We start from the raw sequence: 18,932 nt of genomic DNA, 5'->3' as shown, positions 1-18,932 counted from the left end.
TCTCTGTATCTATAAAGCTGTCTATGCCAACATAGTAGAAGTTCAGAATAGCATAGGGAATATAGAGATCAGTTTTACATATAAAGATGTCACGACAATTTCGATATATGATGAATACCTTGTTGATTGTGTTCCCGAGTAGATGGTTGTAGTTATAATCTGGTTTTAGAGTTCATACATTTAAATGTACGGTATATTTTATGCAACAGGTGTGAATGAATGTCTACAATTTCCTTGTGATGACTTCTTTGCCTAGTGAAAGGGCTAGTCATATTTATTACATAAATTAATTAACTGTTCAGGTATTGTATATCTTAAAAAAAAAGAAGCTGAAAACCCTCGCATGACGTTACTTATGAATAATTCAAATACATAAATAGACGAAAGATTTATTTTCTGGCCATGCATGTCATTTATACGACACATCTGTCTAGCGATATTATATAATGACTGTAGGCTGCGCAGCCGGTCACCGGCTAGTGTGTCGTCTGTCAGGATGAAGGTATACCTAGCAGCCGTGGTAGCCCTGGCATGTATCATTTCCACTGTCGGTGGTGAGTTTACTGCGGTTAATTTATCTTATATAGTTTGATAAAGGTATAACCATAGCTTCTGTTGTAGAAGATTGTGACCACATACAACATTGTAATAACTCTGGACTGTTGCGATGAAATTTAACACAACGTTCTATCATAATACATCAACATTTCAAGTCACATTAGGTAATAAGAAATATTCTCCGAGATTGACAATTCTAGACAGTAACTGAACAAAATAGTTTTACTATCAATATTTTGGTGCATTTTAGATGTTGACAAGTGTGTAATAAACCCGTGTGATAACAATGGCACGTGTGTGAATTCTCCGGGGTCCTTTACTTTCACTTTCGTCAACATATCTGAAGGGCGTGGCATCCTTTGCTTTCACAACTTTACTAATTTCTATGTAAACAGAGATAGACGAATGCGGACGTAAGCCGTGTGATAATGGTGCTGTCTGTATCAATACTCCAGGATCATACTACTGTAATTGTAAAACCGGCTGGACAGGCCAGAACTGCTCCAAAGGTAAGGGTTTTCTCTATGGCATCCCAATTATTATACTGCCGTTATAGGAATGTGATATGTTTACTTCTTTATATTTCAAATCGTTTACCATACTGATTCATAAGCCAAATATTATTTTCGAAATTCGATACCTCGTATGAACAATATTCTTTGTAGATGTTATCTTGAACTCTGAAAAATAAATAGTCAAATTAATTGTTGTTTGATAAAATTCAAAAATCCCAACTTTATATCTAATAACTACCTATTGTACTGCATGTAGCCACAATTATAATATGAATTGATAATTTTTTTTCATTTTGTACAGAGAACAATAAAGAACACTCTCTTTTATAATACACTTCCCAAAGTTTTACACCAGGCATATGTTTTAGTAATTACACAGGTTAGACAGCCTTTTGTTTAGCACCATAAACAATACTTTGTGTTATCACACATATTATAACATCCGTCTATGAACTAACCACTTGCTTCTACCCTAGATGTGAACGAATGTGTTTCCCTGGCAGAACCCTGTCTATTTGGAGGAAGTTGTTCCAACACCAACGGATCATACGATTGCTTCTGTCTCCCTGGACATATATATATTATACATATTATATATTATAGAATATGATATTGTTATACTAGAATATGATATTGTTATACTAGAATATAATATTGTTATACTAGAATATGATATTGTTATACTAGAACATAACATTGTTATACTAGAATATGACATTGTTATACTAGAATATGATATTGTTATGCTAGAATATGATATTGTTATACTAGAATATGATATTGTTATACTAGAATATAATACTGTTATACTAGAATATGATATTGTTATACTAGAATATGATATTGTTATAATATAATATTCATGTTTGTATATTTTTCAGACACTGATGAGTGCACACTTATTGCACCCTGTATGAATGGTGCCACTTGTGTAAACACGGAGGGTGCCTATACCTGTATTTGTTCCAGGGGCTGGACCGGCCAGAACTGTGACGTTGGTAGGTATAAACCTGGGTGTATAATGTTGGAGTGTCTATATAATTAAATTCGGTATATGAGATAAATTGAATTTTGTGATAAACTACAAATTAAGAAGATGCATAGGTTGATATTGATTCTGAATTACCTAACAATTGTTTTCTCTACAGACGAAGATGAGTGTCAGATGAACCCCTGTCGCCATGGCGGCACATGCATGAATCTGATTGGCTCTTATCGTTGTGATTGTTCTGAGGGCTGGACGGGAAATCTCTGTGAAAGAGGTACGTAACATGAAACCAGGGGACCGGCAATTAACCGAGATATAGTCTATCAATAAAGATGACTTAGATATGGGATGCTCGATCGAAATCACTTGTTTAATGTTCCTATTGCGATACCAAAACTATGTTCAGTGACTATAATTGTTTTGATGGCCGATCGTGCTAGCATTTGATGTTGGTTTTAGTAATATTTGGTATTTAAATGATTACATTTTTTATTGACAGATCTAAATGAATGTGAATCAGCTATTGTGTGCATGAACGGAGGCACATGCATCAACAATCCTGGTTCATTCACGTGCCGTTGTCCTGCTGGCTGGACCAGTACTACGTGTGAACAAGGTGTGTAAAAATAATATATAATTGAAAAAGTTTGAAATCATAAAGTTCAGAGTCACACGTCGATATTGAGGGTAGAATCTGATGATGTAAAAAGACGCTAGTATGGATATATATTTTATTCTAGTCAAGAGCGAATAAGACAAATGCTCAAACGACAATCCCGGTCGTCTGCATTAGTAATTGGCCATCTTTTATGTGATGTGGTCATTCAGGTTATTTCCAGTTCGACTAAGCTTTAAATACGGTATAAATGGGGCGAAGTTAATATCATAATTGAATATTATCCAACATGTTGAAGTATGGATGATTTATATTTTTTGTATACTTAGTTATGAATATGCATTTAAATCAAAGTAATGCTTTAATAGTATCAATGTTGACAATGCAACTGAAGGCTGCCATTATTATTCATTGGGTTGTTTGTTTAGATTTCAACGAATGTGGATCCCAAAACCCATGTCTAAATGGGGCGACATGTAATAAAATCAACGGTTCCTTTGTGTGTAACTGTGTGGGTGGATGGACTGGACAAGTTTGTGGAGAAGGTAAGATAATCTGTCAATGCTATTAACAAATCTGTCAAACAAATCTACTGCTGCTCATCGAACATTTCAACCGCAAGTCTTACTTTCAGTTAGAAATGAAGCTGTTTCAATCTGTTCAGAATATTCAGATCATATTTAGGCATCTGCATGATAATCTTTTACAATCACTTGTGTATTTATTCATAGATGTAAACGAGTGTCGAGAGTTGATCGCTCCCTGCTCTAACGGAGGAACCTGTCGGAATACCCCCGGATCCTACTACTGTGTCTGTCCTCCAGGCAGGACTGGTAAACTCTGCAAGGAAGGTAGGTTGATGTTGCCTGAAACTATCCCATCACTAGTCAGTGATGCCTTTGCTATGACAGTACCGTGAAGCTCTCTGCAGGTTTTTATTGCCTTACGATTTAAATATGTTTTAGTTTTTAAAAAGACTAAATGATTTGGCATTGTGGTCATATTACATACACAGGGACTAATTTAATTTAGTTCTTAACAAATCTTTTAGTTCCTAAATTTAGATTAAGAAAAACTGTTAGTTCTATGATTGTCTATGTAAATACTATCCCATTCTTTTTTAGCTTACATCGAAAATTTGAAATAAAGCGATATACGTTATAAGTGGTTATCAATGATAAAGAACAGTTATGACGACAACATATTACGATGTTTTCTGTTTCAGATATCAACGAGTGTCTCCAGTTTCCCTGTCTCAATTCCGCGACTTGTATTGATATGGCAGGATCATATCGATGTGAATGTTCCCAAGGATTTACCGGAAGTAACTGTCATCTCGACATTGACGAGTGTCTGACTTTGAATCCCTGTCAACATGGCGGCAGCTGCATCAACCTCTTTGGCTCATACATCTGTCAGTGTCCACTAGGCTGGAGAGGGGTAAAGTGTGAGAACGGTAAGTTCGATATTCGCCCCGTAATATGAAAATCAAGGAATTCGATATCCGTTAATACACTTAGTTTTTTCATTGTCACTCTCTCAGAACTTACCGTGTGAGCGTTACATTGCTTGAATTTATCCTAGAATTGACTAGTGCTTTTCCGTTGATGCAGAAGGCACTTTGCCCTTCCGTAACAACTTGTTTTATGCTTTATATATATCTTAAAGTCGTACATGTAAATAATTCCTTTGTTAATGTGTTTTCTCGTTTTCTTGATTTTGAGTAAATATAACGATTTTGGTTTTATGTTGATTACCTCCTACTGTGAATAGTTGTAATGAATACATCTTTATAATAGTATCAATAATAGCTAGCATGATATACAGAATGGCAAGAGTGAATGAAATCATCACTACGTTGCATCTTAAAAGATGTTAATTGTATTTTGTTGAGTTTTTCTAGCTTGTTTTACCGATTCTCAGTTAAAACTATTTGATTTAGTTTACGACATGGTATCTTCAAATATGTTTCTTTTCAATTATTTGGATTTTTGAGTAAAATGTGTTTACTCAGTCGATGACAACCATCTCTTTTAAATCTTGTACATATATATGATATGATAAAAATAATGTCTCATTAATGATTTGCTTTTGTTTTATAGATTGGGATGAATGCCAGTTCAATCCTTGTCTCCATAACGCCACATGTCTTAACACTGTTGGCGGTTATCAGTGTTTCTGTCCTCTTGGCTGGACCGGCGATCGTTGTGAGAGTGGTATGTCTTTGATTACTGAAATTTGCTGCTTGACGAGTGATTTACATCTCGGGAATCAAACTTATGCGTTTATTAAGAGATTGCCCTCTGAATCATTGTTGTTTACCTGATTTATTATGGTTTATAATTTATTCAACTGTTTGGATTGCACCAAGGAATATGCTTTCTATGTCTTTGAGCCAAACTCTTGCTTACAATGAGTGAAGACACTATCTTTTTTAACTTTTCTTTTGTAAAGTTAATTTTCTGACCAATCAGCATGTCTTATTGAAGAACATTATACATAACAGCAAACCATTCGCAACTATTTTTATGAGATATACACATTTTGTCATTTTCTGAAGACGTTTGTTAAATCAGAAACATTTCATCAATACAAATTAACGTAAATTAAGTATCATATTTCTTAACAATTTATAGACAAAAATGAATGCACAAGTGACCCGTGCTTGAACGGCAGTTTGGTTTGGTTTATTTTGTTTAACGTCCTATTAACATATAAGGTCATTTAAGGACGGCCTCCCGTGCGTGCGACATGTATGAGTGTGGTGAGTGCGTATGTGTGTTTTGGGAGGCTGCGGTATGTTCGTGTTAAGTCTCCTTGTGATAGGCCGGAACTTTTGCCGATTTAAAGTGCTATCTCACTGAAGCATACAGCCGAAGATACCCAGCAGCACACCCCACCCGGTCACATTATACTGACAACGGGCCAACCAGTCGTCCCACTCCAAATATACTGAGCGCTAAGCAGGAGTAGCAACGGGTACATGTAACAACCTACCAGGGTCGTTTATATGCAGGACTCGTATGACTGAAATCTATCATCTCAAACGTAATGTAATAAGACTGGACTGGCAAGAACTATCAGGGAGGCGCGTTTATAAGTTATAAGTAGGCGGAAGGACTGAAATCTAGCTATCACCACATATGTTATTTACACAAGGACAAAAAGAGCAAGCCAGTGATAATATAATTAAATGTTGGAGAAAATGAGTTGATTTAAGCAGAAGAACCGTCAACATCAAAAATGAAGAATTACATATTTCATATTGTAAACACACGTAGAAGCTTTAGCTCCATTTGGTAGACTTCTTCGATGCTCCTGAAATAGAATGGAGAGACTTTGTCATTGAATCGCGTAATTTCATAACCCCGATCATTTCTACAGCAATGGCAAAGTTAGGCAATAAGTGTATGATATTATCCGAGTTTCAATGAGTCGATATGATGAGAGCAGGCTACAGTTTTGAATTCTATAGAAATGCAATTATTTTCAAAACAGTTTCTCACTTACTAGATGTGAACAATATTTATAACAGCTATTTATGTTGTCTTTCATTTTTGTGACAGCCAAAGATGAATGCAGTAAGATCCAGTGTCAGAATGGAGGACAGTGTGTCAACATCATGGGCTCCTATCGATGTAATTGTACGGAAGGCTGGCTCGGGCAGTACTGTGGTATAAGTATGTATACTTTCGCAGCTCAAGATGTTAAGGACAGACACATGTTTGCATCTATAAAATAGTATTATAGTTTCCCATGCTTTGATGTATTAAGCAGACGTGCATTACGGCATTACTTCCTGTTTGTTAATACATGGAAAGGTGAACGTTTGTGGACAGTTACATATAAAAACATTACTATTGGACATGCATGTCTTATTCTCTTAATTATAGCCTTGCTGTTGTTTTATAATTGTATTATATGCATTAAGTCATTATCTTGTTTCCACAGACGTCGACGAATGTTTGTTATCTCCCCCTGTCTGCATGAATGGCGCCACCTGCCAGGATAAGCAAGGAGGTTTTAGTTGTATCTGTGGTATTGGCTATAAAGGACCTTACTGTGAAATAAGTGAGTAATGTATAGTACTCTAACCATATCTTTCCTAGAAATATACTTCGTGTAATTAATGGATAATACTATAAAGGTGGATATGATTGCGTGGTTTAATTAATTGTCGTTTTGCTAAATGTTTCAAGCAAAAATTGGTATTTTTTGTGACATTTAACAATTTGGCCACATTCTTAAATCTATTTTCAATGTTTCTATATTTTTCGATTCCAAACCATCCTCAAAAATTGTAAAACATCGCTTGTTAATAAGATTTCATTGTTTAAGTTAACTATGCATTTCTCGTTAATTTCGTAAGTTTGTTCAATGATTTGGTATTTATACTATCCTGTTATTGTTCCAGACATCAACGAGTGCCTTGAGGGTGCCTACCCTTGCTACAACGGAGCGACATGTATGGACAATGATGGTGGATATCGGTGTATATGTCCCACCCAGTGGTCAGGCCCACAGTGTAACAATGGTCAGTCACCCATATTACATCGTAATATCATACCTGTTTCGTTCGGACTTTAATCCATTGAAATTTCTTTCTGCATAATTATCATTTTTTATTTTTGATATTTCCTAAGTTGCAAATCTAATTTTTTGATAATATTTTGACTTCGTACACTAGTATGTTTTTCGTTGGTTTTAAAATAGTTACACAGGAATGATTTTAAACCATTTATCCTTTAAAATATGTTGCGTTTAAACTTATGTGACAGTTGATGGAAGTCTAGAGTTGTATAGTGTACAGGCTACTGTAATAAGTGAATTCATAATTTTTTTTTCTAATAATTGTTGTATTTATTATAGATATCAATGAGTGTACGGAGATGGATTATAGCGTGTGTATTAATGGAGGAACATGTATAAACCTCGCCGGGAACTACACGTGTCAGTGTCCACCAGGATGGTCCGGTCAGAGCTGTAACATTGGTATGTAACACTTATTTCTATATAAATACACCCTATTCCCCAAACAGTATTTATCCTAGGTATCATTCCTGTCCGTAAGTTCCTCTCGTTCCCTTTCTATCACTAATTTTTTAACAATTAATATCAATGAATTCATTTCAAGGTTTGCTGTGCTTTCATATAGATGATGTACGTGCCAAATTCAATGTTGAGCGTAGTTCATCCACTTTAAGTTCAGTTCAAGAGTGTCAGTTAATAGTATTTTCCTGTCAGCTTGGTAGGAATTTACAATAATGGTGATGTTCAGATCAATTGGGAATTACGGTCGAGCGTCAGCGCGTTTGATTTCGACAAGAATCTAATTAAAGAGATACCATTTCAGAGTTATAAAAACATTTATGTACATGGTCATCAAAAAACCTATACTTTGTTCACTTTTCAGATGTTAATGAATGTATAAATAATCCATGCTACAATAACGCCACCTGTCGAAATCTGGACGGATCCTACATCTGCCAGTGTACTTCCGGCTGGACTGGAGATAACTGCCAAATCGGTATGTACGTCGTTGATGTGATATACGCTATTTATGCTTTTATGTCGGTTATTTTTAACTTGTTTTTTTCCCTAGTGCATTTACATATTTTTTTTAACTTGGTGATAAAATATCAATTGGTACCTTGTTTCCTATTTTAGATGAAAACGAGTGCCAGTTTAATCCGTGTGAGAATGGTGGATCCTGCTATAACAGGCCTGGGTATTATGAATGCACCTGTTCTCCTGGATGGGAGGGCAAAAATTGCCAAATAGGTACGTACCTAAAACATGTTGAGCGGTTGGCTTTTGTTCTATTTAGTGCATTGAAATGAAACTTGATAGAAAACATCGGTAAAGCACAGGCTAAAGAAAATAAACAAAAATTAAAAAATGCATCAAAATGACCGCCTTATCTTTGTTTCTGATTGGTTCATATTAAGTACTTGGTCGATTTTGATTGGTATGATGCCAGAAACACAATGTTGATATCCATGTTTTGATTGGCCAAAATGGCTGTCATTCGCTGGCGTCTAATAGGACGAAAATTAAATATGCATATATGTAGGTGTATTTTGACATTAAAAAGCAACGTTGCAGGTTCCAGTAGCGTCTTTAGAGATAGTTAAAATTAGATCTTGTTTATAGAAATATTGTTAAAATGCACTCATCGTTTGGTGTCTAGATGTGAACGAGTGTTTGACCATGCCATGTCTGAACGGAGGGTCATGTATCAACAGTACTGGCTCATTCTCTTGTCAATGTCCACCAGGCTGGCAAGGTGACAGGTGTGAAACAGGTGAGTCATTGTTAAGAAGATTGAAACACGGTCAGGCATCTACTGAAAGAACCTATCGGCTAATTTTCTCAAAAATTAGTAAGCAGAGACGAAATCGGGGACTTATTTAGCATGACACAAAAAGGCGAATAAGTTTAATGCTGTGAAAAATTACCTTACAAAATTTTTTAAACGCAACTCGGTTTTGTTAATTTGAAATTACAATATTTGATTTTCACACTTCACACAAAGAAACAATGTCATACATACTAACACAACCAATACATTCTACATTTATATTTAATACTCATAACCATCATTGCTATTTTTATAGACGAAGATGAGTGTTTGCGCTTCCCATGTCAAAATGGAGGCACCTGTAGAAACCTACGAGGCTCTTACAAATGTGACTGTCCCCAGGGTTGGTACGGTGACGAATGTCTGAAAGGTAAGATTTCATTATTGTTAATCCAAACAATTCAACTTTTAGTAGGGTTTTGCTCTTAACAACTAGCTGATGTATTAATATTAAAATAATATCATGATGTAGTAAATTATTAATAATATCACATGTATACTATGTCAATAAAAATTCAACGCGTGTTGTAAATATATCGTTTTTGTTGAGAATTAGTAAATAGTGAGTGGGACCACATGGTATTTCGTTTCTCGTGTTAAACCAATCCAAATGAAAATGTCTCATTGTTTTTATTAAAGATATCGACGAATGCAAGAACCTTACCTGTAAAAATGATGGCCGCTGTATCAATACCCCGGGCTCTGTCCAGTGTCTGTGTGGCAGAGGATGGACTGGGAAATTCTGTGATGTTGGTAGGTTGAAATCTTTGTCTGTAATGGAATGTATTTCATCTGTAGAAAAAACAGGTCTATTAAGTATATAATACCCATGAATTCATATTAAAGAAAAAAAGGTTTGATTTACCTTCTGTTTAATCAACAAAAATACATAATTATTTTGCATTGTCTCTTAAAAGTGTATTACAACAATATCATTATTATTAATATACAACTTTCTTAATTGCCTATATCTATTAACTATATAGGCTCAGTGCGTCTCTCCGTTTATGTTTTTAACAATTCATTGCTATTTCTATCTACAATTCGACGTTTTCATTCAATTCCTGCAGATGTTGACGAGTGTAATGTCATGTCCTGTCTGAATGGTGGAACGTGCCTAAACACAGCGGGTGGCTATAAATGCCTCTGTCCACCAGGTTACACGGGTGAAGTCTGTAACCTAGGTAAGAGATGACAATGTGACTTAGCTTTAAATATTTCTATATCGATTTTTTTTTAAAAATCCGGATTTGTTCTTTGTGCAATTATATTTTTCTGACATCTAGCAATCGCATTAATTTTTAAAGTTTAAAGGTAATACCCTGCTACAACTAATTTTTCGGCAAACATTAATGATTTACACTTTGTCGAGACATGTCAGCCTCAGTGATATATAATGTTGAATAACCACTTTACTTCAAAACACTTTTCGTTTTCTTGCCCAGATAAGTTATAGTTTACTCGAATCAATATTTCATTGGTAATTCATTTTTCTCCCTCAGACCGAAATGAGTGTATGTTGTACCCCGGTATCTGTCAGAACGGTGCCCTCTGTGTCAACACCATCGGTACCTATACATGTCGCTGTCTGATTGGCTGGACCGGCACCAACTGTACCGAGGGTCAGTAATTAAACCAATATCAATGTTAATATATATTATTTTTTGGATCAGTCCGTGTTTGGCCGAACAACAAGTTTTATTGGTATATCGTACATATTAACTACAATAACCAACACAAAGATGTATCACGTGGTATTAAATGTTAAAGATACACTAAGTACTTCATACGATAGTTCAAATCTACATTACAACATCTGCATATGCAAACACACATGTCCTTTGTGTATAAATATAAGCAGTTTTTTCGTTGATGGAAGAGCAGATATAGGCGATATAGGCAACAAATACTGGACTACATTTGCAAATATGGGATTCAGTGGAGTGTCCACAAAAATGTATAAGTTTAAAACCATTGAAACAATGTCTACGAATAGTTCATGTTGTACAGTATCCTGTTAAATCTATACCTCATAATATTAAATGTTTGATTTGTGGTCAAATAACCACATTCAATAAAACCTAAATACACGTGAAAACGTATATCTCACAATTGATGTTTTACCTATAGACGAGAACGAGTGTCTACAAGACCCCTGCCTTAATGGTGGTACATGTAATAACTTACCTGGAACATTTGACTGTAACTGTCCACAGAACTGGAAGGGCCAGAGGTGTGAATTGGGTAAGATAACCTAATTCTAAAGGTTAAGCAACCTGCTACTTACTGTCGACTTACTCAGAATTAATACTCGTGGCGGTCCTATTGCGGCAGACTTCGAATGCATTATTCTTAAAAAGAATGCTTTAACTATTCGTAAAAAGTCAAAATATGGCTAAAAGAAATTGACTATTTGCTCAGAAATTACAAATCCTTTCCTCTTCATGGAATACCAAAATATTAATGAAAACAAACCCCTGTTTGTTATGAACAGAAGCAGTAAGGAAATTCCAACTGGCTGAACAAGATTATATACTTGTATGGTGCAACTAGAGCCCATAATTTCAGAAAAAAATCTTTGAGTTTTAAATGTTTTTACTTACTTAACGTTTTAATACGTATATGCCCTCTTCGTTTTACTCCAGATTACAACGAGTGTTCCGAGGTAGGTATCTGTCAAAATGGCGGACTATGCATCAATATCCAAGGATCCTACATGTGCCAGTGCCAAACTGGTTGGACGGAGAAATAACTGTGAGATAGGTATGTCACCTGTGTATTAAGGATTTATTATAACCAATAAGATTATCACGCATATTCCTCGTCATAATGAAAAGACATTGGACGCGGGTGTCAGATAAGAGTTAATACTTCTTTGACTTTTTAGGAGGGTGGTACCCTCCAATGCAATGCTTGATTATACATGTCTTTAATTAGAGTTACTTGACTATAAATATATAACTATTTTCGCATCAATATTGGAAACACTGAATTACCATTTCAGACGTAGACGAGTGTTTGGTAGGACCCTGCCAGAATGGTGGCACTTGCCAGAATACACTTGGATCCTACACCTGTCTTTGTGAGAATGGATTCACAGGAGGAAATTGTGAGATAGGTAGGGTACAAACTAGTTTGAGGTTACATCAGTAATCCACCTAATGTGTAACAGAAATACATTCGAATATCAAATACCGTTCCGGAAAAACCTGATTTCTTAATCCTTGAACTTGTTCAAGAGTCTTCAAACGAATCTATATATTTTGTTCCCCATACACCGATTTTGAGTAAGATTTATGCCTTCTTTTGCATGTCGGTGTTCCCTATTTGTTACAGATGGTGTGTCTATATGAAACCAAGAACCGCACACTCATTCAAAGTCTATGACGAAAACTGTGCACGATTCGTAATCAAATGAATGATACTTAATTGTATTTCAGATGTTAATGAATGCCTTACGTCCCCTTGCCAGTTCGGAGGAACATGTATAAACACGGTGGGCTCCTACTTATGTCAATGTCCCCCAGGCCGCTCAGGCATTAACTGTGTCGGAGGTAGGTTTTCATTCATGCGTGGATCCATTGTTTTAAATCAAATTCTGGTTTCCAAACAAACCCATCGCAGAAAGAAGTGTTTCAAGCTTAGTGTAGATTTCTTCATAAAATTTGCGTGATTCAAATGCCCGATACTTTCAGTAAGATACATAATATTCTAGAGACAATTACCAGTATTTGCCCTAGATTTACATGTCGGATGTTGTCGATGAAGTATCTTACATGATGGAATATCTTTGTTCTATAAACATTTCTCCATGTTCGAGTTATATATGTTAGATGTATGGGTAGATGCCGGTGTAGATAATGTTCAAGTATGGTATACGTTTCATCGGGGTATGAAACAAATTTTGTTTGCAAACTGTAACCCCGATGAAACTAAAAAATAATTGACATCAACGCTTATAATTAATTTTTGAAAACGATTTTCTAATTTGAAACATGTTTTATGTACAATTTTACTGATTTTAAATGGGATTCTTTTTCTCAAATCGATACGCAACGTCAATTGTCGTATTGTGACCTCACATTTTTCGCGCCATTCTCGGAATTTTTTTCATAGAAGAATGAAAAGAATTTTTCGACCAATCACATTTGAGTATTTACCATGAAAACAAAGAAAAATTAATTATATAGACAATGAATATAAACTACTTACTCAGTATATTCTTGAAATGTCCACACAGGAGTCTATCAGTAGGAGATGTGACGAACTTGTCACACCTACTGTTATATAAGCCCCGATTCACATATGGTACGACAGTAAAACTATAGATCATATCTGATCGAATTTGGTTTGGTTTAACATCCGATGATTTGTCTTTGATATGAACACAAATATGGCGATGATTTTCAAAAAAGGAACTCGTATTATTGATATTACACAGGCGTATATATAATAAATCATGATAACATTCCACCTGCTTTGATGAGGTATATTAATCTCATATTTAGCAATCGTTACTGCGTCTGCAGCTGTTTCTATGGTCACAACACAAATATGGTGATGTTTCCAAAAGTAGATACGCATTATTAGTATTACATAATCGAAAATCTAACAGAACATGGGGCGTTACCTGCTACTACCAGAAAATTCAGACAACTTTTGTATTACTTCTACAGCTGTCTGGAATGAAGGCAAAATAAGTAATTTTGGTCACTCGAAGGAATATCCATATACGTATCTCACGTATACAAAGAGCGATTGAAAAACACGAGATCATGCTTTCATATCATCGACGGCTTACACCAAGCGCGTAGCGTGAAGATGTTCATTTCAAATTTGTTTATTTTCTAAATAAGTAAGTTCTCTGCTTATTAAATATGTAGACTTGTTTCGAATATTACCATTGCCGTTATTGATGTCAAATGCTGACGACTTAAAAGAAGATCATTTAACAAACAAAACAAAAAACAAAAAAAAAAACAAAAAAATATATTGAATATAATTCTTATTGGTTTTTTGGTTTTTAGCTATCTAAAACGGAGGCTTAATATATAACATGTCGTCACTCTTAGGTATTCGATACCAGTCCTTAATGTATGAAGGTATTGCTAAGCTCTCATACCCGACAGATCAATAATATCCGTATAAACACGACGCCCATTATTGCCAACAGAGCTGCTAACATTTAATGATATCAATACGAATCCATTTTTTGAAAACATCATCATATTTGTGTAGCAACCATGGACAATTTTTAAGACATCTGTAGATGCAATAATGATCACTAAATTAAGACTTAATATATCTCATCAAAGCAGGTAGCATGTTACCATGATCTATTATATGTACAAATGTGTGACATCAAAACATTTGTATGTTGTGATCAAAGACAAATCATTGTATGTTAAATCGAACCGAACTTTATCAGACATAATCTATCGTGTTATTTCCGTAGCAGATGTTAATCTGGTCTTATATAACAGTAGGTAGTTCGTCACATCGACTACTGATAGACTCCTGTGTGAACATTTCAAGAATATTATTTGTGAGTAGTTTTGATTCATTATCTTAATGCCTTGACATCACTTATCATTGATACACGAAATGTGGGAACTTTTATTTGCATACATGAACATGAAAATATATCGAACGGTTATTATCGATCACGTATACGTTCTTATGTAGCATTTAGTTTCTTATGGTTAATGTGCTTTTTATTTCTCCCATTCGCCCAGTAGACACATCTTAGAATGCACATTCCAGTTGATGTAAGAAATATATCAATAGCAAATAATTTAAAATGGAGCAGTATACATGTTAAAAAACATATAACAACATTTTTGGTGTTATATTCTTTCAGAACAATGACATTGGTTGCTGTACTGTTAATGTTGTCTGATGGATTCAGAGCTTTGTAGTCAACTTCAGGTTGGAAACGACAGAGAATGTACAGGGTTAGTACATACGAAATATATTAAAGACGATAACGCTGGGAGGAACAGGGATGCCGAAGGATAGGTACTACAGCCATGCTCCGACGGGCAATGACGACTTGTAACATCACGTGTAACACGTCAAAATAACAAAAAGAATAAATGATTTTCATAGTAGATTGTTGTATTATTGAATGAATTCACCAGTTGCAAAAGCGTTGGTATGAATACATATAATATGTCATAAAATGACGTCATAAAAGGCTCATGAATTGAATGAAAGAAATTCAGGGAGAATAAGAACTTATGTTCCAGGAGTGTAATCATCATCTGCTGCGTTGTCGATACAGGGAAATCTATCAGATCCTAATAAGGTATCACAATTTGTTGGAAAAAAATGATAATGAATTTAATAGCTGAACAAAAGGAAAGTCACAAGTTTCAATCAGCTGGTCAATATTACTGGTGGATAATTATTTTTATACATTTTATATAAAACTAATCAAGATGGTAGATTAGGAAAACAAAGGTTTATTTAGCACAGAAACAGAGTAACAGAAGAGTCGTCTTTCGTTAATATAACGAGGACAATGGAGGAAATAATGTTCACGGTCTTCAACTGGAAAATCTCACAAGCAGGTTGGATTGTCACTTAGATGTGAATTAAAAAAATCCGAGCTCAGATAACCAGTAAAATTCCTTAGCTGACATTAAATAAAATTAATTCTTCGATCACCAAGGTGTCAAAAAAAGACCCGTACAAGGAGAAAGGGAGTCGACAGTACCTGTATATGAACATTCCTTTCGTTTCATTGCTCTCATAGATGTCATGGTAGGAAACAGGCAGGAAGGAACATTTCATTCTGATCCGAGACACGGGGAAAACTGTTATTATGTAACCGAGTTCTAGATGCTGGAACGTTATAGTCTATTATATCGAAGATTATAATTGTCTCTGATTTTGATATATGGTTGTAATAAGCCATGTATATGAGAAGGGCAATTATTATTGTAAATATATTAAAAGAGAATGTGTTGGTGTAAGCGTCTGCTTTCACTAAGCGTTACTATGCCAAATTATATATGTATGATATTGTGACAAGTTCCTTGTCTTAAAGGTAAAATTCAAAATTGTTAACACGGGAAATATGTTCCATGTACAATCCTTTGTTTGATACGCGGTGTAGTTCGATGAAAGTTGAGATCACAAGTCCATACCTGATAACTGGTATATCAGGAAGATCCCGTGAACATCTGAAGAACACCAATGAATATCAACAGAATAACGATTCCGTGATTTTAAATGAAAATATATAAAAAGATGGAAAAATCCCAACACAAGTTACACATTTGTATGGAAACCGTTGAAAAACTACCAAAAGACCAGGTGGAACGAAAAAGTAAGAGTCGTCTGCTTCAGCAAAATGATATCACAAGACGGAAGATGAACTCAACTCACCAGAATACGATTATATATATACGATTTTATATCCCCCATCTCCGTGCTTTATCAAAATTATATATTCTAAGTATCGCTTATTCGACAGTTACACAAACAATACAGAGGCATATCACAGATCGAATTTCACCAGAAAGCATTTAATTTTGTATTCGAAATTGAATATTGAAATTTGTGAAACTTATTGGATATTGGTATTTTGCTTCTCCCCATCTAGATTTTGAAATTCCTTTTTAACTATCACGGGATATTTGATCGCCTCCTATGTCCATTTGAGACCAATACTATCATTGTCGAGTCCTAGAATGATGTAGTTTGATTTATTTCAGCTCTACTGTATCTAAATTCAAATCGTTTTGTAAGATGCTAAAATCTTGTGTGTGTGAATTTTATACAAATCATACAAAAATTTAAGATGATCTTTTTATCTTAAATCCAAAGTGAATACAAAATTAATTACATTAAGAAGAAATTCTATAGTGCTCTTCCTCTATAGATGTTATATTACTTTCGATCTAGTAAGCGATTATTTTAGGGCGCTGTTTTCTCTTGTTGGTTTTAATAATATATACGACGATTGTTAATCTGGTTTCATATCAGACAAGAATTTGTTAAGAAGTATTGAGTTTATAAATAATTGTTATTTATGTCAGATGCTGATATCTTGCGTGACATTTTCATTTTGGGGATTTATTGCGAATACCATGGAATTGAAATTTTTACATGTTCGCTGTGTGTTCAAATAATAGTTAAGCTCTATTTCTTGAATATATTAATTAGTTTTTATTGTCTTTTGTCTTTTCTAGTACTTGTTCTACGGTTTTCATGCAAATATATACTTTTCTTTCGTATTTTGCCATCGATCTATCGATTTTGAGTTCGAATCATGGTTTCGTTATTATGTTGATATTCTGTGTTGTTTATCAGATGTCCATTTGATCTTTTAGAAATACCAGTTATCAGTTATAAACCTGTTCTCTCATGTTTTTACCAGGCTACGACCAATATCAAACAAAGTATATGTACCTTGGTACACGTTTTCCCGCATGTTTCGATAACGTTTGATTTTTTTTCGATCAAATACCAAAGATGGCATCATAAAAGTTGTAAAACACCTAGGTCACGTGAGGGATGCATTAGAACTGTTCTACAGAAAATGAAACTTTGGAGTTTATATTTCAGTAAAATAATGTCGAAATATATAGCGAATGACTTATCTTAATAGGGAATAAGCGGACTATTTAGTTTATATTGCTAGAGCTATTCTGTAGTATAATATTGAAACAATGGCTATCAGTTTGAGTCTTAACTTCTTACTTTGACACTTCTGTAGAAAAAAAGGTGAAGCATAATGGCCGTCTATATCAGCTTTTAATCAATCTGGGGAAATGGAGCTGAACATGCTTAGTCTCCTGTAAGTTTTTATTTTTCCTGAAATTCTTTTTTAACAAGGTATCTGGAATTAATGAAAAGGGAATATCAATATTCATCTGAAAAGTCCTATGCATCTGATTGATTTTAACGATTCCCTTCAAAAACGTTGATTTATTGTCGGGAAAAGGCCCAACTACGGCGTTTATGACTTTATAACTTTTACCCTGTTTATTACGGAAATCCTTCTGGTGCACCGCAAAATCTACAAAAATGGGTTAATTTCCTATCCAAAAAATCTCATTCATATTTTTTAAAGTTTGATGCAAGGTTGTACTTTTGGAAAAACAACAATCGATATTAATGTTCATGTTCGGATATTCGATCTCTTCAGTGTTTAGTGACAAAAGGCGAAACGAACAAATATCACTTCACGAATGCAACGAATCGTAATTAATTAAACGTATTATTTGATAATTTTCAATGACATACTTTAGTATGTGGAACGGTTTAAGTGATACGAACAAGTTGGTACATTTAAAATTGTATACTGCGTATTCAGCTGTTTAGAATTATTTCTCTGTGGTCATAAAACAAATATGGTGGTGACAGAGCTGTACGGTAGCACGAATACGTCAACTCCCAATTGATTATTTTTCCTTTTTAGTTAAGTAAGGTCTCTGTTTTCCGAATATTATCATTGCCGTGATTGATGTCAAGCGCCGACGAGGAAACACTTGTTAAACTATTTTGGGATTTTTAGACGCCTCCCATGATAACTGAGTCTCAGAAAGATGCAGTTTTATAAATTTTGGCTTTACAGTATCTAACTTTTATTTTGAAAGGTGCTTATATCCTGAGAGTGTGAATTTTATGCACGTTCAAAAGTATAAAAGTTTAAAATGACCTTTTTATCTTAAATTCAAAGTCAATACAAAATTGTATTCTGAAGAAATTTGATACTTCTCTTCATCTCTATGTGTTTTGTAACTTTCGGTCTGGTAAGCGATCATTTTAGGGCGGTGTATTTTTATTTGTTGGTCTTTAGACATATCTTCACACGACGAGTGTTACAAGTGGTGTATACCTTGTCGACGCCACCGCATTTATAAAACCATTTTTATGTCAAAG

General features: G+C 34.6%; 1 protein-coding gene across 1 annotated transcript in view; it reads left to right on the top strand.

The window, feature by feature from the left end:
• LOC117341817 (fibropellin-1-like) overlaps positions 1-15,148 on the top strand; it is a 31,335-nt gene extending 16,187 nt beyond the window's left edge. The window contains exons 15-39 of the mRNA XM_033903679.1: positions 457-554; positions 954-1,067; positions 1,955-2,071; positions 2,222-2,335; positions 2,561-2,677; positions 3,106-3,222; positions 3,409-3,528; positions 3,903-4,133; positions 4,780-4,893; positions 6,244-6,357; positions 6,629-6,748; positions 7,092-7,211; positions 7,547-7,669; positions 8,091-8,204; positions 8,345-8,458; positions 8,868-8,981; positions 9,295-9,408; positions 9,678-9,791; positions 10,109-10,222; positions 10,541-10,660; positions 11,169-11,282; positions 11,684-11,801; positions 12,043-12,156; positions 12,479-12,592; positions 14,899-15,148. Of these exons, the coding sequence (XP_033759570.1) occupies positions 457-554; positions 954-1,067; positions 1,955-2,071; positions 2,222-2,335; positions 2,561-2,677; positions 3,106-3,222; positions 3,409-3,528; positions 3,903-4,133; positions 4,780-4,893; positions 6,244-6,357; positions 6,629-6,748; positions 7,092-7,211; positions 7,547-7,669; positions 8,091-8,204; positions 8,345-8,458; positions 8,868-8,981; positions 9,295-9,408; positions 9,678-9,791; positions 10,109-10,222; positions 10,541-10,660; positions 11,169-11,282; positions 11,684-11,790 (2,644 nt within the window). The 3' untranslated portion in view covers positions 11,791-11,801; positions 12,043-12,156; positions 12,479-12,592; positions 14,899-15,148. The remainder of the gene's footprint in view (positions 1-456; positions 555-953; positions 1,068-1,954; positions 2,072-2,221; positions 2,336-2,560; positions 2,678-3,105; positions 3,223-3,408; positions 3,529-3,902; positions 4,134-4,779; positions 4,894-6,243; positions 6,358-6,628; positions 6,749-7,091; positions 7,212-7,546; positions 7,670-8,090; positions 8,205-8,344; positions 8,459-8,867; positions 8,982-9,294; positions 9,409-9,677; positions 9,792-10,108; positions 10,223-10,540; positions 10,661-11,168; positions 11,283-11,683; positions 11,802-12,042; positions 12,157-12,478; positions 12,593-14,898) is intronic.
• Positions 15,149-18,932: the final 3,784 nt, after the last annotated feature.

Source organism: Pecten maximus, chromosome 14, assembly GCF_902652985.1.
Source record: "Pecten maximus chromosome 14, xPecMax1.1, whole genome shotgun sequence".
In the NCBI taxonomy this organism is placed as follows: Eukaryota; Metazoa; Mollusca; class Bivalvia; order Pectinida; family Pectinidae; genus Pecten; species Pecten maximus.
This window is presented reverse-complemented; position numbering and strand designations above follow the sequence as displayed.